Below are 21108 nucleotides of genomic sequence, written 5' to 3'. Positions count from 1 at the left end.
GACAGGGACCGTCCTAAACCCAGCATGGAGAATGAATGTAGTTCACTCCTCCATGGTCCTGAGCATTCATCAGCTTAAAACTTGTCTTTGGACATGTGTAATCCTCAAAAATATTCAGAATATAGTTATATATACATGTATATATACATACATATACAATTATATTTATATTTATATTTATATTTATATTTATATTTATATTTATATTTCTTTATATGCAAATTTACCTGAGTGAGCATTGAACTCTTTGATGGCTTTTACAGAAATGTGTTGGCAGTGGGGTGACCTGGCACTGCCCCTCCAAAATCTCTGCTAGAAGAGCCCCCAGAAGAATCTCCAGCTTGCTCTGTGCACCTTCTGTCCTCCACAGCCAGCACACAAACTGAGCACTTGGAGGTGCCACAAAGCAAATGGAATTCAGTGTCAAAGTGACTGGCAGGGGTTTGCTGTATTGGGTGCTGTTGTTCTTTTTCAGATTCCAGCAATTGGGAAGTGCAATCTCTGAATTTCAGTCACACTGCTGGGACAGTGTGGTGTAATTCAGGACCTCGGGTTTGAGCTCCATTTACATGTAAGAGGGCTGGATGGGGAATGCCCTGTATTTCCGAAAAGCTTTGAGGTGTCAGTGATGGATGAGATGTGAAGGACAGGGAGCCCAGAGCGTGGTGAATCCCGGGTTTGGTGCATCCTGCAGGAAAAGGGCTGGGGTGTGGGGAATGCTGGCAGAGCCCCTGCAGTGGCCTCCTTGGGTCAGCCCTGGTGTTCCTGAGCTCTGAGAGCCTTTTCAGAGCGTGCTGAGGGTAAAGATGGGGTTAAAATAAAGCTTGACACCCCAGGAGGGACTGCTGCTTCTCCAAGCCCTCCTGCCAGTGCCACACCAAAGGGACAAGATGCCCCCAGAAATGTACACTTGTATCTCCTTACTCTCCTCCTTTTTCTTGGCAAAAGGTCAGAAAATATCCCAATTCCTCAGAGCCCAGCCCAGGACTGGCTGTGTGCTCGTATCTGTAGTAAAAGGGGTGTTTTTTCAGGAAAAAAAAAAATAAATTAAAATGCAGATATTCAAATTCTTCCTTGCAAGAGATATTCCAAACACCTTGTTAAAATGTGACCAGAGCAGCCATTCCCCCCTGAACAAAGACCTCCGTGTTTTGTTTAAGAGAATGACCTCCATGCTTTAAATGACAGACTTTTGGATGGCTGAATGAACTGCTGGAAAGCAGCAAAAGAATCAGATTTAAAAACCTTGAAATGAATGCACTCTCACACCCAGCTATGAAAATTCATCTCGGTGCTTTGCAGCTGAAAAGACTCATTTTGCAATTTTCATTTATTTATTTATTTATTAAATATACACATTTTATTTATTTTGTTTAGCGTTTTCTTTTGTGCCCAGGACAGACTTGCTGGTGTTGATTGCAAGGCTCATTTGCAAATCACAGTTACCCTGCTGCAGCCAGGTCTCTGGATGCACCTTCCCCAGCTGTGGACACCACATCAAAGACTCAGGGCAGGCAAACCCAGTTCTGAAGGGTGCAATTATTGACAGGTGAATACTCTGACCTGTGTGCAGCACCTGAAACATTTCTGAAGTGACACAAGAAATTAATTAAAATTTATTATTATTTATTTACTATTATTTATTATATTATTATTCATTATTCATTATAAATGAATTTGAATTATTATTTATTATTTACTATTATTATTATTTATGATAAATTTTATTATTTAATTTATTAAAATTAACGTGTTCAGTTTTAAATTAGGAATCCCTGTGAGGGTGAGGAGGCCCTGGCACAGGGTGCCCAGAGAAGCTGTGGCTGGATCCCTGGAAGTGTCCAAGGCCAGGTTGGAGAAGGTTTGGAGCCACCTGGGACAGAGGAAGGTGTCCCTGCCCTTGGCATTATTCCATACATATTCCAATCAACAGGTATTTCAGCTCAAGCCTGGCATGCTTAAAAGAAGGACTAACTAGGCTGAAGACCAAAAAAAAGAAATGTGTTTATTAGGTACACAGAAATCCTTTCTGTCACCTGCACCACTTCCTTGTAAAAATTCAGCACTGGTTTGTTCCTGAGCATATCCTTGGGATACACATCCTTGCAGGATCAGGAAGGGGTGGCCTGGCAGAGGTCCCTTGCTCACTCGAGCATGGAGAACCCCCTTGGCACGGTCCCCAAAATCTGAGGGGTTTATTTATTTCAGTCCATTTATTTGCTGGAAAAGGGTTTTGTTTGGTTTGTTTAACAGCCCGGACAGACAGCCGTGGTTTCAAAAGCATCATCCCACCAGACTCCCCTGGGATGAGTTCTCCTGAGCCTGGCTGCCAGAGCCCGGGCTAACATCCTGCACCGTGCCCTGGGGTCAGTGCATGTGGCTGCAGGAGGCCACCGGGAGGAGAAGGAGAACATTCCTGAGCTGGGGATGTTTCACAGGGAAAGCAGAGCTCACACTCTCCAGATGTTGCAGCTCAGGGCGTGTCAGCAATGCCGTCTGGCTGCTCTCAGCTGTCAGGATAGCGCTCAGAGGAGGGGAAGAGCAAATTCCTGCCTTGCTGCTCCAAACTGGGGTTTGGGTTCACGGCACCAGAGCTGATGCAGCTGGAAACAAACCCGGAATGCACTGGCTGTGCATTTCACAGGGAAACTCTGCTGCTTTGCCTCTCTTCCCCAAAGCCTGGCAGCACACTGCACGGCCTCCCTCCCACTGCTCTGTGTAAAAGACCTTTAAAACTTGACAGGAAGCTGGTAGAGTTTTGTATATTTGTTTGTAAATACCGAGATGAGGTGTGTTGAATGGCGGTGAGTTTTACATCTCTTGTGTCTCACTATTCATCCAGGCTGATGATGGAATAAAATCTTTTAAAATGCTTCTCAGCTGCTCCCATCTCTGTAAAAGACATGGAAACCAACACAGCTCCTTTGCATCCCACTGTGTTCCAGCTCAGGAACTGTCCCTTTCCACATAGACACACACCCCCTCAAATCCCTGCTCCCTGGCTGGGGTGCAGCTCCTCCAGAGCCTGCCCTGCTCCCATTGACCTCCTGTTTCTCTCCAGGTTATTTTCCCTTTCTTGCTTGTTTTTCAGTCTCAGGAGAGTTACCCCCAAGCTCAAGCCCCCCAACACCTTGGCTCAAGGAACACAAAGCAGGAGGAGCTCTGGGACCATTTGTTCCAACTTCCCCCTGCAACAGAAAAGAAAAAAAAAATGTTGGTGAAATAATATTTCCCGTGAGATTTTGTTGCTTTTTCTCCAAGTTTTTGTTGCTTTTTCTCCCTGGGTACAGAGATGGGTTTGTTGCCCCCAGCTCCCAGTGTGGCTGCTCCTGCTGCAGGCACTTGGGCTCTGATCCCAGGGGTTCCAGGGGGGGAACTGCTTCAAACAATCAGGGGGAGAGAGGTTCCAGTCAGCACATCCTTGTAAATTCTTCAGTGGAAAGCTGAAAGACAGCTCCTGAATGCTCCAAGTAAAATTTTTAAGTATTTTACTGACAGACTTTCTAGAAAGAAGAAGAAGAAGAAGAAGAAGAAAACAGCACAGATAAAAATACAGCTCTGGGTTTGCATATTTACAGGATTACGGAATCACTCGCAGACGGGTTTGAGTATCAGGGTGATTATTACAAAACCCAGTGGGTTTTTCATTCCTGCACCTGTTCCCGTAGCAAGCACATTCTCCCTTGAATCAGCACTGATCCACCTGGCTGATGAGCTCTAAGTGCCGTGAAATATTTGGCAGGGAAGAGGAATTACTCATGAAGACTCTGGCTTGGACAGCACCTTCAGACCCTGCTACTCCCTGTCTGCTCCAAGTGGCCAAAAGAGATAATCGTGACTCAGGCACTGGGAGGGCCCTCCTGCCCATCAAAAATAACATCTTAGTCCCTGGCCTAAGGCAAAAGGAGAAGAAAAAGGAGCTTTCTTCTCGTTTTCCCTTAAGAAAATGAAAGAAGAAAAAAAAAGGCTGCTAAATGATCCAAGTCTCCTGCACTCCTGCAACCCCAGCTGGAAAAGTGTACCTCCATGAGTCAAGGAGTTGGTAAACTGCAGAAAATTCAGGAAAGTGCTCTGAGAGCGAAAAAAAGGATTTAAATAACAAACTTTCCAGTGGAGGAGCTTGGTCCTTTCGAGCCCAGCAAAGGGAGGGGGCTCCTGCTCCCCGGCTGTGTGCCTGAGCAGGAGCACAGGCTCGCAGACAAGGCTCTAATGAGCTCCAGGGCTCGGGAGCTGAATCCAGACAAGCTCAGGCTGTAAAATAAGACACATATTTTTAACAGTGAGGGTAATTAGGCAGCACAGCAACCCAGCGAGGCATTATGGCAAAGCCTCTTTCTCTGGAAAGCCTCAAATCGAACTCAGCTGTGTTTTCTGGGGGCCAGGCAGGAAGGAGCCTGGTGCTGGGTGTCAGCAGGAAGCTGGAAAACATGGAAGGGTGAAGGAAAAATGGGACAGTGAATCCAGGGGTGTGTTTAAATACCTAGGGATTGGGTATTTGTGGGACTGAAGGGTTTTGCCTCACAGTTATGGTACCAGCACTCCTTTAGTCTGCCCCCTAATACACATTAAAACAGGGTGAGAGACAGGATAGGTGGGAAAAGTGGATGTGAGCCTTAAAACAAATGGATTAAGTAGGTTTTAAACATAACAAAGCCACACAAAAATAAGTTTAAAGGCTAATATTTAAAACCAGTCCATTTTTTAAAAAGTTTATTTTTAGAAGTACAGGATGATTTTTATCTACAAGCATTGCAACTGAAGTGTTTGGGCAATCAACAGCCAAGGTTTTATCCAGTCAGGTAACCAATAACAACAGAAATAAATCAGTCACCCCCTTAGCAGATGAAGGCCTCGTTTCCCCAAAACACAAAAATGTGTACAAAAAGCATAATCACGATTACTTCTAAATATTTCTAAATATTCAAAATATTTCTAAATATTAATTTCTAAATATTCTAAATGAGATGCTGGCAGACCTCAGGGTCACTCAAAGCAGAATACACATCCTCCCAGCCCATGCCAAATTGGTGCCTCGTTGCCAGCTGGTTGCTTTCCAAACAGTGTAATATCAAAAATACAGAAAAGCTCTAAGAATCTTCCCAAAATGTTGGCAGGAATGACTTCTGAAGTATGTCCTGAGTAAAATATCTGAATAAAAATCTTATTTACAAGTACGTGTATTCAACATTACTACGTTCCCAGCTGTACTTGTATGCTTACAGCAAGGTATTTTTCCTAGAATCCACTGTAGCCTTGTCCATATTTTCCTAATATGACCCATATTTGTGGATATGGAGGAATTACAGGAAATCAGAACACAGAAATGCGTGTATTGAGAAAAAAAACCCCAACGAACCTAACCAAAAACCTTTGCAATGTATGTTTCTCATCACACAGAAATCCTCAGGCGTGTAAATAAATGAAAAAAAATCCAACTAAAAAACCACAAAAAAACACAAACAAACAACAACAACAACAAAAAAAAAAAAACCCAAAAAAACCAAACAAAAAAAAACCCCAAAAAAACCCAAAACCAAACCAAACCAAACCAAAAAAAAACAAACAAAAAAACCCCACCACAACAACAAAAATCCCAAACCAAAAAAAAACCCCAAAAAATCAAAAACGAAAACCAAAAAAAGCTAAATGGCTTTTCTGCTTCCAGGAGATGTGGCAGTGAGATGTGGAGCTCCAGACACCCTCATTTCTGCAGTATTCCAGTGGTTGGGAGGAACAGGAGGAGCAAGACACCCATCCCACCACTTGTTTCCTCTCTTTAGGGATGAGAGGAGGTGCACACACGCACAGGAATGTTTATTTTGGCAGGGTTTGTTTTACTAATTGTTTATGTTGGAGATGATGGGGTTTCTGCCTTGCCAGAAAAACAGAAACAAAACAAAACCAAACAAACAAAACCCCCCCAAAAATCACAAAAAAACCCCCAAAAAACCCCAAAAACAGCCACCAAAAAAACCACCAAAAAACCCAAAACAACAAAACAAACAAACAAACCAAAACAAAACCCCCACAAAACAAACAAACAAATAAAAAATCACCCCAAAAAACCAAAAAAAAACCCAAAAAACCCAACCAAAAAGCCAAAACCCCAACCCACAACCAAAACCCAAGCAGAGCTGAAGCAGTGAGGTTTGCAAATGAAACATTTTATATATATATATATATATATATATATATATATATATATATATATATATATAAACACACACAGACTGCACCAGGAATGGGACTGGATGGGCTTTAAAAGTCTCTCCCCAGCCAGGCCATTCTGCAATTTATTTGAGATGATTTAATTCAGCCCTGAATCCCAAAAAATGATCATCCTCTGCAGGAATCCTTCTGCACACCACGTAGGAAACAATCTGATCTGCCTGGTGGCTGTGGTCCAGCCTGTGCCTGTGTGGGTGTGTTTTTATATATATATATATATATATATATATATATATATATATATATATATAATGATGTTTTTACTAAGAAAGTGGAACAGGTTTCACAAAAAAACCCCAGAGGTGATCAAGCCTTTTTTTTTTTTAGGTATTTTTTTATTTCACTTGGGTTTTGAATTTGTTTATGTGGAAACATAAACATATTTGGTTTTATACTAGAGGGTTAGAGAATTTTTTTTAGGATTGGTTTTGTATTTTTTATTTTTATGTCATTTAGGATTTTTTATGTTTGGGTTTATTTTTGGGTTTATTATGTTTTTTATGTGTTTATGTGTTTTTATGTGTTTTTATTACGTTTATCATGGGTTTTTTTTTATGTTTGGATTTATTATGTTTTTCTAGGAATTTTAGTTTTTGTTTTGGAGAAGTTGTAGATTGTATAGAGGAAGTTTATTAGATTAAATATTAGAAAGATTTTTTTTCATATTTAGGGGAAACTGAATATTTTAATAGGGATGTAATGGATTTAGAGGAGAAGGAAAGTAAAGGTTGAAAAGTTTTATTTTTTGCGTTTTCTTTTATAAATTGACTACATAATTATATATATAAAACACAGGGATTTTGTTTGATTTGTCAGCTTGTCCTGTGAGTCCAGGGACACGTCCTGAGCAAGGAAACAGAGCTCTTTTGTGAAGCAACCAGTTCCTGCATTTGTTCTTCAATGTGCGCCCCTCATGCGCCACCAGATCAAAGTCATTTTTTATCCCAGATATTTGCTGACACTCCTCGGATACAGTTTGAGGGAGAGACATTTGTATTTTCCCTGGTTTATCCCTCTTAGTGCGGACATCAGGGCCATCTCCTGGCCGCTGCAGGCGCTGGTGGAACAGCAGTGAAATAAATAAATAAATAAATAAACAACAACAAAAAAAGGCTTTGAAATTGAAGGTGCGAGGCCTCTCAGGAATCATTCGTTCCCCAATACCCGGAGAGTTTAACAGAAGCCACAGGTTAGGATTTGATCAGTGCTTCTCCTGAGTAGCAAGGAAATCATCTTTATCATCTGTTGTCATCTTCGACCTGAGAGTTGTCTCTTGCACAGGATTTCTTTCTCCTCCCTCAAATGTAATACAAAATACCCTACAGGAATGCACAATACCTATTTATTTATTTATATGTGTATGCATATATATATATATAATAAATATATATCTATATGTATGTTGTTGTTTTGGTTTGGTTTTTTGGGGTTTTTTTACCAGTGAATTGCAAACCCAAAAATGCTTACAAGCTAATTAGTCACACATTCCTTCTCAGGCTTAAGTACTCCGTGCTTAAATCCCACAGGAAACCACTGACAGGACCCGAAATTCGAAATTTCCTTGCAGCCTGTGCCTCAATCTTATTGCACCCGCTCCGCTGCCCTAAAGCCCTTCTTCTGAACTGAGCCTGGCCCAACCGAGCCGAGCCGAGCCGAGCCGAGCCGAGCCCAGCCGAACCCATAGCACCTAGACGAGCCGAGCCGAACACACGAGCTCAGCCGAGCCGAGCCGCACCACAGCAGCGGCGGCCGGCTCGGAGGGGCGCACCGCGGCGCCTGTGGGGCGTGCTGGGACAGCGGTGCCGTGCCGGGGACTAGAGCAGTGTCGGTGGCAGGGGCTGAGGGCACTGCCGTCGCCGCCGTCGCCGCCATTCCCTCCCTCCCGCCACAGCGGGGGCGGCGCTGACATGGCGCCGGTCACGTGGCCCCGCCGTCCCTCCCGCCCAACCTCTCGCGTGGGCCGGGAGGAGGCCCGGCCGATCCCGGCGTGCACCGCGCCTCGCCCCCCCCGCCCGTCGCGCGGTCGGCCCGGGCCGCGCGCTGCCCGCGAGCCCCGCCATGGCCGCCGCCATCATGGCCGCGCCCTGAGGGCACCGACCGGCCCCGCCGCGCCGCCCGCCCGCCGCGCCCGCCGCCTTCCCGCCGCCTCCCGCCGCCAGCGCCGACATGGAGGCCGTGAACGCCTTCAACCAAGAGGTGAGAGCCGGGGAGCGGGCGGCGAAGCGCGGGCCGCGGCGCGGGGGGGGCGCGCACGGCGGCCGCCATCGCGTCCCCCAGCTCCCCGCGCTTCCGGCCGGGCCCGGCCCCGCCGCCTGCGGCCTGCGCGGGGAGCGCCGGCCCGGGCCCGCCGCCGGGCCGGGAGCGCTGCTTCGGGGCAAAATGGAGGCGAGCGCGGCCGGGCCGTTCGGCGGCAGCCCCGCGAGGCCCCGCGCGGGCCGGGCCGGGCCGGGCCGGGCCTGCGCGACGGGAGGCGTTGGAGGCGGCCCTGGGCCTCCCCGCCGGCCTCCGTCCGCCCGCCGCTGCCTCGCTTCTCTCCCGGGTCCCGGGATCCCGGGCCCGATGGCGGCGGTGCCCGGGCGGGCTGGCTGTCCCGCGGCGCCCCCGGCCGTGTGTGCTGCTCGGGAGCTAGGGAGCCGCGCTCCGGGACTGGCGTTTCCCGGTGCCGGCTTGGCCGGAGAGCCTTGGTGCGAGGCGGCGGCACGGGCACAGGCCCCATAGGAAGGGGCTTATCCCGCTATGTGAACGGCGGCTGGGATGGGACTCGGGGATCGATCCCAGTTCCGGGACTGGACAGGTTGGAGGGCGTTTACTCGCCTTTCTTACTGCACAGAAGGTTCCTCCCTGTCTTCTTCTGGTTTTGGTTTGGTTTTTTTTTTTTTCTTAGTCAGCCGAGAGGAGTTGGAAGCAAAGAGCACCGTGGTTGTTTTTTGCATAATATGTAGCAACTTAGTTCAGCCTCTGCCGTATAAAGTTTTTGACACGTGACTTCAATACGATTATAAATTACTGTCTGTTCTCCTTCTGCCTCGGTCGGACAGTGTGGCTTTGCAGACCCTCCGTGGACAGAAAGTTACTTAAAGCTGAGCCAGAGCCTGTTGGCAGGTTCGTGTTGGAGGCTGGGTGGCTGTGCCTGCCTGTTGAACGGAAACAGGGGAATTGGCAGCCCTGTGATGGACTCGGGCTGTGTAAGGCTCCCTCTCTGCAAGGCTTTGTCATACACACACCTGGAAATGCCCTCATCCGTACCAAAACTGTGCAAGGGCAAAGGGAAAAGTGGATAGCATTCAGCTCCTTTAATGGTTTATTTGCCGGTGTTTTGGGGATTTTGTTGCAGCTCTGAACCAGTGGGATGGCAGGGTGCAAAGCCGCCCTCCCCAAAACATTACAACGGCATGCATGTGCCATTTTCAGTGTCGATAGAAAGAGGGAGCAGCAATATTCTTAATTTCCTGCCTCAGTGCGAGCAGTGGTCCTGGCAGAGCGGTGCTGCTGCCAGAGCTGAGTGGTGCAGGCAGTGCCCAGTGCCTGTCAAACAGTAACCCCAGCGCTGGTGCTGCTCCTGGGATCCCGTGACCAACCCGTGTCCTGGCAACGGGCATGTTTGGATCCCTACCTCTTCCTCTCCATGCAGGAACGGTGGGATTCCTTCCCTCGGTGCAGCTGGGAATGCTGAGTGGAATCCTGGTGTGGGATTTTCTCTGCTGAAGGGCAAAGCACTGGGTTTCGGTTGGATCTCAGATCTGGGGGGAGAAGTGCACTCGCTACAATCCCTGCTCTGCGGTCCTTGCTGCGCCTGAGTGCTTCGCTGGAGCTGCTGGTGTGCAGAGCAGCACATGGATAACTTCAGGGGCTGTGTGCTTCCTGCCCCGGTCCCTCTCAGCAGCTGTGCTGGTGGTGCTGTGCAGGGCATAAAGTCCAGTTCCACACTGGTCCCTTCCCTTTGGCACCCGTGCTGCCTGGAGCTGTGCAGGCAGAGCGCCGCGGGCTGACAGGAGCTGTGAGGGGGCCCAGATTTACGGGCAGGTATTGTTCCTTTCTGGCCTTTCTCAGGGGCACAGCCCTGGGACCGAAGCTCTGCGCGTTGTTCCCACAGTGGTGGGGTAGCACGGGCTGCTCAGCCTGGGAGGGCTCGTTCTTGAGGCCTTCAGGGTGCCACTCCCAGCTCACTGAAGAGTTAATTCTTTTATTGGGGAGGGAACAGCTTCAGCAGTGACGATGGGGCAGCTACAGAATACCCTGCAGGAATACAGGATACCCTAGAGGCCCGGAATTCCTGCACTTGCTGGCTGTACAGTGCCGCTGTAGCCAGGGAAAGTTGCAGTTTTACCATGGCAAATCCAGCTGCAGTTTGGTGCTGCACTTGCTAGAGGTGATTCCCTGGAGGTGGCACCTGGCAGCTCTTGGCCACTGCCTGAAGAGGAGATGCCACTCACTCCATCAGGTGGTCCTGTGTCATTTAGGGTTTTTAGGTGGGTTTGGTGGCAGTTTCTCAGGTGGTGGGACGCCCAAGTTCAAAGTGTGGCTGTAAATCTGGTGTCCCCTAAGCTGTGGGGTGGGTGTCCCCTCCTGCTCAGAAGGGCTTGGGGAAGGAGAGAAGTGAGTTTGGCTCTGGCAGGGGGCGGGAACTCCTGGCTTGCGTAATTTGTGTTGGGTTGCGGCGCCATTGCCAATCCTGTTCTTTGGACCTGCATTTTGAATGTAACTTTGCCAATAAACGTCCTCTTCCAAGTCCTCGTGTTTCTACAGGAGCACGCAGGGGGTTTGTGTTGGCTGCTTTTTTTCATGCAGCTGTAGTTTGAGCAGGTGCTGCCAGCTGAATGTGTGGGATTTGACAGGTCTGTAGTGCAGTGTGTGTTCTCTGAGGAGTTCACTTTCATGTGCTGTAAGCTGTAAATGTTCTGTTACAGTAATGACACAGTATAAGTAAATCACAAAAGGTAACTGGATAATGGGACAAAACTTGTTATGGTTTTCAGAAAACAAGCAAACATTTGTCTTGAAAAAAAAAAAAAGTTAAAATCACACCCCAAACACAAACAAACAAAACCCCCTCACCGAACCCACACATCTGCCATATAAGTCCTTGGCATGTTTTAGTTTAGGGGATGTCTGTCTTTTTCTTTAATCTGGAAAACTTGAGGCATAGTTTACTGGTTGTAAAAGTTGAAAATAAAGATTTTTTTTCACAATCTTGCTGCTGGAAGTGGAATAAAGTCAACTTTCCTGTTTTGTAATCTTGTATTTGTATTGAGTAATGCGCATCATTCACTCAGTCCCGTGTCTCAGTCGTTAATGTGTACCCCTGAAACAATTGACACCCCACCTACACGTGCCTGGAGACAAACACATGAGAGCTGCTGGGGGCTGTTTATTTAAAGCTGGAGCTGCACATCCCTTCTTTGCTGCTGCCCATCCTTAGGGCTCTGGACAGTTGAGGCTCGGATCCAGTGTGGCTGTTTTCTGCCAAAGGCAGGACTTTATTTTGCCCGTTTGTGACAGCCTTCCCCTCCATCCTGAGGAGCTATAAATAGAGGTTAGCAGGATATCCTTCCCAGTGGTTCTCGAGCAGTTCCTGGAGCTCGGGATCCCCAGTGAGGCTCCATGTGCACGGAAAAGGAGAAGGACACAACTGCCAGTGTCAGGCTGGAGTCTCTTTGCTCTGCCCTGAATTTGTTTGCAGGAACCCTGGAAGCTGTGGCATTCTGGTGGGGATTCCTGGTAAGAAGCAGTGAGAGAAGCAGCTTTCCAGGAGATGTGCTGGACAAAAGGGCCCCGCGCTGATCCCCGGAGCTGCGTTTCCAGAGCACACGGGTGGAAAACAAAACTCCATTCTGTGCACTTGCATGATGTCATTTTCATATGAGTATCTTTTGTGAAGATGTTTCTCCCCAGTGATTCAGGGTTTGTGAATGGTCTTTCTAGGCCACAGAAGTAGCTTAGTTGATGAAGTGCTGTTGAGCTTCATTGCCTGGGGGTCATATCTGGTCAAAATCAAATCTCACTTTATTTTCCAAAGAATGCAGCCTGACAGCTCTGGATGTTATGGTGTTCTCTTACCTTCGGCAGCACCTAATACTTGCTGTGCTTCACAGCTGGTGGTCAAGCATTTCAAACTTGCATTGATCCTCTGAGATACAGCTTAGCAACAGATCCTTCTCCTTCCCTTAAGGAAGAACGGGGGCCTGAAGAGGAAAGGAATCAGTGACTTTTATAGGGGAAGGAAAATGTTTAGAGCTGACAGAATTGCTTTTAGAGATCTGGTCATGCATTAACAATAAAGGTGTTTTGTTAACAAAATAGTGCAATATCTGTGCTTGTTGGTCGTGTCCTCCACGAGCTCTTTGTTCCTGTACAGGAACAAGAAACTGCAGTTGTGTCTGTAAGTCACTGGTGGTTGCCTGGGTTGGGTGCTTTCTAAATGCATGAATAAAATACATTCCAAAAGACAGTGAATGAATGTGGAGTCTGCTTTGGGAAGGGTTGTTGGACACCTAAGGCATCTTGAAATGGTTGAGGGTGTGTTAGACTGCTCTGGAAACTGGAGAAGGGGAGGCTGAATGAGATGTCCTGACAGTGACCTGGGTGCTTGATATCCACTAATCACTAACCACTGTCTGCTTCAGTAGCTCGTGCTCCTTCCTCTCTGTGCAGCTGCTGTGCTCTGGGGTTTTGGTGAGTGTATAAAATGGGCTCACAGCTCTTTATTTGTAAATAAAGACACCTTTCTATGGCACAGACACTTGAGCAAGAGGGCAAAGCCAAGGAAGTCGGTTCAAGTCCTTAAGTGTGTGTTACCTCACACTTAAAACAGATGCTCTTAAGATCATACATCAGGCTGGGTAAATTTTAAAGTAGCAGTTCTCCCCTTTACTTCAAAACCCCCTGGTTCTCAGGTTTCCATGTAAACTAAACCATCAAAAGGCATTAATTATAGAATGAGAGAAATTAATAATTTGCTGCTCAAATGACTGAGAAGTAAAGGCCATCAGCGCCCTGTTCCTTGTGCCATTACCTGCACCTAATGGGGCTCCTGGGTTGGAGCAGGGGCACAGTGAGAGCTGAAAGGCCTCTTTTCACTCTGCACCCCTGTATTTCACACTCACTCTGCATTTGGGGACAGTCACTCTGTGCTTGGTGTCCCTTTTGATGTCCTGCCGTGGTTTAATAGCATTTTTAGCCTGAAATTGAGCAGGTGAATTTTCTGCCTTTTGCATCCCTGGCTTTATGGATACTTTACTATGTGCTTCCTTCCTGCTGGGAGAAGCACCCAGAAATACTCTTAAATCCATATTTTGTACTGTGGCTGGAGTTTAATACCCTTGAACACCTCTGCTTTTGTATCAGCATCCTGTAAACAGGCAGTTAGGGGCAGTAAAAGCAGAAAGTCATTTCTAGCAGGTCACTGCATTCCAGGCACAGGTTCCTGTTGTGAGGCAGGATTTTATAAACCCTCAAGCTGTAAACTTTCTTTGCCTTTGTTACAGACTTTTTTTTTTTTTTTTTTTTAATAGAGTGTGAGTTTTTGTGTCCAGGTTGTTCCTTGAGCTGATCATGAGAAACTGGATGTATTATTGTGAAACAGCCCTCTAAAAATAGTGCTTGGGTGACTGTTTTGTATATTGGTTTGGGAAATGTGCGTGAAAGAAGATCCAAGTCTAATTGAACAAATGCAACTGGAAATACCTGGGTGTCTTCTGAGCAGCTCCTCTTTCCAGCAGGGAGAAGCCACAAGGAACTAGAAAGTGAGCTAAATTTTAGCTGTAGCCACCTCTAGAACTTGGTGTTGATACATGTAACATACCGCAAATGACAGAAAAATTGACTAGAAATAGTTATTTGGTGTTCTAAGATCTTAGGTAATTTCAAAAATAGGAGCAAAATTCTGAGGTAAAATTCCAGGAGATGGTGGGAGGGGGTGAAAAGAGCAGGATGGATGGATGGATAGATAGATAGATATGCACACTCATGCATATGTGCCTTCATTCTCCCTGGCAGTTTATGTGTCCTTGGATTTTAATTTTTTTCTGTGTTTCCCCCAGTTGCAATGTCCTGCTTGGGATACTTTTAAGACACTTCTTTTTATTATTTTGCTGCACTCGTTTCTTGTCACCTTGGGCCCTGCTCTGAGCTCTCCCAGTTTCCTTGGGGTCTCTCCTTGTGTTCCTGAAATACAAACATCAAAGCAGTGCTTCCACACCAGCTCCTTTGTTCTTTTTCTGTGGGACTGGATCCTTTCCTGGAGGAAGCAGTTGCTTCTTCATGGGTAAAGGAGAGGGTATGGAGTGCCTGTTGTAAGGCTGGCTCTTTTTCTTCTTTTTTTCTTTTGAGCCTTCTGGTGGCTTGTTTGTGGGTGTTGGGGTTTGGATTCCCCCCCCCTTTCATTACCTCTTCAAACAGATTTTCCTGAGTTTTAATAATAGCACTGACTTTGTTCATCAAGAGTCTCTACACTTAATTCTAAAGCACTTAAGTCTAAACTGAAAACAAGATTTTTAAAAAAAAACCATACCAGCTGACAGAGCCCTCTCTACTTCTGTGTTTTATCTGGCAGATTTTATTTGTCCATACTGTGATTTCTCAGCAAGCAGTGATGTTAGCTGAAGTATCTCTTACAGCTGAAATGGCTTTAAAACCCCAACGTTCTGGCACAAGAACTTGCATTTTGTGGGGATGAATAATGAGAAGTCATGGTCTTATGTTGGTGTTGGGAAAGGCATGTGGCTACCACTGTCTGCAAGGACAGTTTTTCTTCTTTTCTGTCTCCTGGAGTAGGAATCAAATTAGGAAAGTACATACAGAATAAGAAAGTAAATTTCCTACTCTTGGTGTTCTCTAGGTGTAAGGCTTCCTTTTGCACGGCTCAAAACCCTGCTAGCACTTCCCTTTTCTCTGAGTGTGTGGCCAATTTTTTTATCTCCTTCATTGATGTTTTTTTTCCTTAACTGAGACAGTGGATAAATCTGTGTAAGTTGGTCACTTCACCAGTATCTTGGAACTTTAATTAATAACATAAGAGACAAAGTTTTAAATGACATCTTACTTTCCATTATACTGACAAATGAAGACACTTTGATTCTCTTGCTTTGCTCTGAGCCAAATAATTGATGACATTTTTCACTCGCATTCAAGGACTCAGTTTTTTCTTTATGATGAAGACAAAAATTAAATTATGTAACACAAACCATTTTTTTTCTCTGATTTGTGAGGAATATTTCAAGGTAAAAACAATTATGTGCGTTTGCTCAGCTTTCTGTGTCCATCTCTGTGTACAGTTGTGGCTTCCCTCAGTTTCTGAAACGTGGAGCTAATGCTTATTTTCAGTTATGGCCAATGTCACCTATAAAGATGACACATAACTTCTATATACTTCATATAAACCTCTATAAACTCCATATAATATCTATAACTTCTGCAAAGGTTCCCCTTGAGGAGTGACTTTTCCCCTGGGAGCCATGTGGAGGGTCAGGCAGCCAAGTGTGCAGAGCAGTCGCAGCCGCTCTTTTTAGCAGTAACCTGGTAAATGCTGCTTTCCTTGGCTTTGTGAAGCAGCCAGTTCTCCAGGGCCAGCCAGCAGCATGGCCATGCACAGTGTGGGATGGCACTACTCAAGTCAGCCACCTGAAATGTTGTTTTTGCTTAATTGCTGAGCTTCAGAATGCATTTCTGATGTTTGTTTTCTCTGTTTAGCTCTTCTCACTGATGGAGATGAAACCTCCTATTTCCCGAGCAAAGATGATTCTCATCACAAAAGCTGCCATTAAAGCTATTAAGGTAAAGCACAACAAATCAAAGATGAAACTGTAACAGCAGCAATGTTTTATTATTTCACTTGTAAGTAAATACTCAGGATTTCCCAATCTCAGCTTCGGGGATGGTTTATTCTGGTTGCTGTTAAGGCTGTTGTCTAGAAACAAGTGGGTGGTGAATATCATCCCTTGGTTTTGGACTAGGAGCAAAATGCCAGCTTGATTTTTTTGAGTCGTTGCTTTTTCATGCTACACCCACTCGAGCGTTGTGATTTTGTGTAATAAAACTAAATATTGCAGGATGCAACTGCACCTTAGCATGTGAAACCAGTGTGGATTGCAGAGAAAGTAAATCCAGAAAGCTTTCGCTAATACTTGGCAAGCTCTGTGCCTTGTGTGCACACTGACACACTTCTGGCTTGGTTCTGGGTTTCCCCCATGGAATATTTTTCTCAGTTTGGGAACATTCTGCCATTTGGAATGTGACTGCAACGTTCTGTAGCCTTTCCGAAATGGTAGTAAGCACGAAGAGTTAAAATGCTTCTAAAATGATATGCCACTGCTGAGGAGATGATAAATGAATGGATGTATTTATTTTCCAGCTCTACAAGCATGTTGTCCAGATTGTGGAGAAGTTTATCAAAAAGGTAAGAAGTAACAAAATAGAAATTTATTGATATGCTTTGCTAGATATTGCTAATAATGCTAATAAATAACCAGAAAGGCTTCTGTTCCTTAGGGATTGAGGGAGGAAATTCTGGTTGGTTAGGTATCACTGTCTATGTGAGTTCCACATTGTAGTTTTCCATAATACATTAAGGAGGGGAGGAAAGCAGTAAATGGTGAGATTTCCCACCTTCCCAAGGCAGCAGCTGGGAGGAACCTGGAGGTGCTGAACCTGAAGCGAATCGTCACTGAGACAATAGATATTTCCAGAGAGTGACTGTTCCTGCTTGCCTGGGCAGGAAGAACAGGGGCTGGGGTGCAGAGCAGTGTTCCAGCCCCAGGGCAGGTTTGCAGGGGGGCTCTGAGGGGCTGTCCCCCTGCCTGACGTGGGATCTTTGTGCCCTTTGCAGTGCAAGCCGGAGTACAAAGTGCCGGGCTTGTACGTCATCGACTCCATCGTGCGCCAGTCCCGGCACCAGTTCGGAACCGACAAGGATGTCTTTGGGCCAAGGTTCTCCAAGAATATTACTGCCACATTCCAGTATTTGTATCTGTGTCCATCTGAAGACAAGGTAGGACCAGCCCTTCAAGTGTTGCTGTGCATTGATGGGTGCTGCCTCAGTGCTTGCACTCCTGTGGCGGTGATTTGGGGGTTCTGGTAGTGGCTGCTGCTGAGGGTTATCAAAGGTGACAGCTAAATGCAAATTCAAGTTAATATGTATTTGGCCTGACCTCACAGTTTTGTTTTGCCTATGCAGACACTTCAGCGGTGTGTGTAAGTGTGCCAAAAGTTCTTCTTGAGTCTCCTTCAGAACTTCCTTTGCAAGGCAGTGTCTGCCACAACAAGAAAGCATTGCAGGAGAAGCTTTGGTTTTGTAGGCAGAGACTGTTCTGTTCAGAAATGTTTTCTAAGAAAATCATAATGTTAATTTCTTCAGTCTTTTCCAATCCCATACTTGAGTTTTGTTGGTGCTCTCCACTGTCAGGGCTGGTCTAAGGCCTCATTTTTCTTAGTTCTGCTGTACTTCTGAGTAGAACAGAGGCTCAGAAAGTGGTGTGAATTCCTGATGGTCCAGAGAAGATGGTTTTTGTGACCTCTGTCAGAACAGTTTTGAGACTCCAAGAACAGTGTGTTTTAGAAGCAGCCAGTTGGTTTCCAGAAAATCACCTACTCCCTTTCTCCTTGTGAGAGTGAAATATTCCTTTTCTACCTGACTTCCTCTCTTACTCCCTAAATAAGCTTTTGAAAGGCTTTGATGCTCTGCAGCTTTCTAATGTGGAACATTCAGACCTTCAGGCATTGAATCTGATATTTGGGAGCTTCTGGGTTGCTAGCCTGTGAAACAGAGCAGTCCCTTCTCCTTTGTGTTTCTGCATTACCATTTTGTTCATCTGAGTGAATGAGACTGTCCATCTCCTTCATGGAACTACTTGAAATAGGGAATATTATTATTTAAAGGAAGTTCTAGTTCCTAAAAAAAAAAAAATACCCTGATCTGCAGATTCTCAACAACTGAAAGCAAAAAAAAAAAAAAAAAAAAAGCTGCTGTTTTAAAGTTAACTGTTTTTCAGACCAAAATGTTACTTAAAAATAGACATTTCAGATTTCTCTGTAATGGATGTTATTTTAGCAAACATTTTGCAGAATTCTTCAATCACTTAGTTAGATTTACATGGGTGTGTATAACTGAGTCACAGTGAAAGAACAGAATCAATTCATTTGAACTAAAAGGTACTTTAAGCTTCTGTGTGTGCAAGTGAGTGACTAAGTCTGCAGAAAGGACAGCAATACAACGTGTGTTCTGCCTTCTACCTGCTTGCATGTTCCAGCTCAAGCAGCACAGCTACTGAGACATTTTTGTTTGAGCTGGGCTGAAGAAGAAAAGGCCGATTTGCAGCTTGTTCCTGGAAGCTGCATTGTTCTTCATGTCAAAAAAAAAAAAAAAAAAAGAGCTTGAAATAACAGCTGACAATCAGAGATTCTAAATTAATCCTGCAGTGATCAGTGAGGATGTTTCCCACTTGCTTTCCTCATCTTTTGGATAATGATGGAGATGCAGTTTCTGGTCTCAACATAGAATTAGGGATAATACCGAACAAGGAACCTTCAATCCGACTTCAAAGTGTTGTGGTAGCATTTTCTGGTCCAACTGCCTCTCTCTTCATGAAGCTTTCCAGCTCATCTTCCTTTTCTCTTTTTGGTCACGTGGTTGTTTCATCCTTGCGTAGTCGTGGGGCTGAAGTGATGTCCTGGATTGTACATCTCACCTGGATTTCTGACTGGCCAGAAGAGTTTTAGGGAAAGGTCACAGATTGTTTTGACTCTAAAATAAGCTGGCAGTTTTTATCTTTGCCAGTTCAAAGGTGTTGCTGTCCTCTGTCACGACACAGGGTTTGTTAAGTTGGTGTGATTGTGTCACGTGCTGTTCAAAACTGCTCTGCATACAGAAGATAAAATGGTGACTTAAGAAAGCTGGATTCAGCATTGGTGCTTCCTTTTGTTTCAACAGAGTAAAATAGTTCGTGTTCTGAACCTCTGGCAAAAAAATGGAGTATTTAAAATTGAAATAATTCAGCCTCTCTTGGATATGGCAGCAGGAACCAGTGCCACTGCACCCATGGCAGAGAATGCTACTAACAATGAAGGTAGGAATGACATTTTAACTTCTGCTCTCAAAGGGCAAATGGCAACAGCTTGTTTGCCTTCAGCACAAAGTGCCTGCTCTTAGTTCCAGCAGTGACATAGCAATAAAGTCAGCTTTGTCACAAAGAGCAGCCAAACTCATTTTAAATAAGTGCTGATACTGTACTTCAGAAGTTATCAGCATGTGAATACTGACTTGGGAGATATATTAAATGTTTATCACATATATATGCATGTGTACATATACAGGTGACTTCAGTGTGCCCTCTTAAGCAGATACTCTTTTTTCTTTTGCTTTGAAATGTTTTTATGCGATTTCTCAATTTTATAATTCTGATGTCATTTTTAAATGCCAGAATCCAGGTAAGTAAGTGGGATCTTAGATGTTAAAGAGCTTCACCTTCCTTTCAGTCAGCTTAGTAGCCTAAAGCAGCAGCTGCCAGTGTCTGAGTGTGCAGCCCTGGAAGTCTTGGGCTGGTGTTTCACATGCAGGTTCTCAAAGAGAACGTTTGTGCCTGGGATTTTGCACGGGCTGCTGGCTGAGGAGCACCCACCTGCAGAGCCCAGCAGTGCCAGCCTGCCCACAGTGCCTGCACTGACCTATTTAGTGCCACAGCAAAGCTGGGAGCGAGGTTCCAGGGAATATGCATTCCACAGTTCCTTCTTTCTCCAGAGAGCAGCTTTTTGGCTCTGCACTCCGTGTTTCACACTGAGCTGGGGTAACCTCCTTATTTACTGTGCTCATGGAGTTGGACTGGGAAAATGGAGCGGAGGGAGTGAGGTGTGGTGAGAGACAGCACAACAGTGAAATCATCTCCAGCTGTGTTCAGGGAAGTGTATCCCATTCGAGGTTTTCTAAACCTGGCAGGGCCAGAGAATGCCTTGGCATCAGAGCCTGGGGGCAGAGTGGTGGCTCTACAGTTGAATTTTGGGACAGGTGAGGGGCACTGCCTGTGCACGGCCAGCTCTCTCTCTCCTCAGTAGTGGTGAACAGGTTGGCTGCCTTCTGCAGAGATCTTCAGTGAGATTATTCACATGCACCAGAGGGGGTAATTTGGCCCTACAATAAATATGCTAATGAATAATAATAATAATAATAATAAATATATTAATGCATTATGTGAAGAGTCTGTTTTGCCCATAAAGACAGAGAGAAATGTAGATTTTCTCCCTCGAGCAAGCAAATACCCTGCTGAATGTATTCAGGAAATAATTGGGGAGTTAGTTTATATTTAAAAACAACACATACCTTTTTGCTTTATTTTTATGTTGCATTTGACTTCTGGGAAAGTATTATTCAACACATTTGCCTGTGCTTGCTGCCTGTCAACACTGGAGTTATTTGAAGTGCAAACAGAGGAAGGGCTTTAAAAGAGTTGCTATTGCAAGGCAAACATGTTTGCTTAGTGTTTCAAACTAAATATTTCTGTCTGTGGAGTTTTTTTTAATTCACTCTTTGTACAGCTTTATTACGTCCATTAAAACAGATCTGGTGAGCAATAGTTACTCACAGTATGTAGGATCTGATGGGATTATTGCTAATTTACTTGGTACTGGCAAGATGTTTATTAAAAAAGGTGTTGTAGTGTAAGGCAGAGAGAATGCGAACACTAATGGCATGTCTTGAATTGTGATCTCACAGTTGTGAGTCTTTTCCTGGAAAAATGAGTAAAAATCATTTTCCTGGTGGGAGGATTTATCCATCAGTGGCAGGTGTGGCATGTGCATGTGCAAAAGGGACATGTGAACAAACTTTGTAAAAGAAAACTGCCCCCGAAGTAATCCTTAAAAGCCTTTAATTATTGCCAGACTTCTCTGCAAAAG

At 45.3% G+C, this 21108-nt stretch overlaps 1 protein-coding gene across 2 annotated transcripts in view; it reads left to right on the top strand.

Annotated features, from left to right (window-relative positions):
* Positions 1 to 8236: 8236 nt before the first annotated feature.
* SCAF4 (SR-related CTD associated factor 4) overlaps positions 8237 to 21108 on the top strand; it is a 28663-nt gene continuing 15791 nt past the window's right edge. Inside the window, exons 1-5 of one of the 2 annotated variants that reach the window (XM_038137624.1) lie at positions 8237 to 8424; positions 15916 to 15999; positions 16577 to 16621; positions 17051 to 17212; positions 19151 to 19286. In XM_038137624.1, coding sequence (XP_037993552.1) covers positions 8395 to 8424; positions 15916 to 15999; positions 16577 to 16621; positions 17051 to 17212; positions 19151 to 19286 — 457 coding nt within the window. In that variant the 5' untranslated portion in view covers positions 8237 to 8394. The remainder of the gene's footprint in view (positions 8425 to 15915; positions 16000 to 16576; positions 16622 to 17050; positions 17213 to 19150; positions 19287 to 21108) is intronic. The other variant, XM_038137618.1, reaches the window with a different exon arrangement.

The sequence above is a fragment of the Motacilla alba genome, chromosome 1 (assembly GCF_015832195.1).
Source record: "Motacilla alba alba isolate MOTALB_02 chromosome 1, Motacilla_alba_V1.0_pri, whole genome shotgun sequence".
Taxonomy (NCBI): Eukaryota; Metazoa; Chordata; class Aves; order Passeriformes; family Motacillidae; genus Motacilla; species Motacilla alba.
The sequence above is the reverse complement of the archived record's forward strand: the minus strand, read 5'-3'. Positions and strand labels throughout refer to the sequence as shown.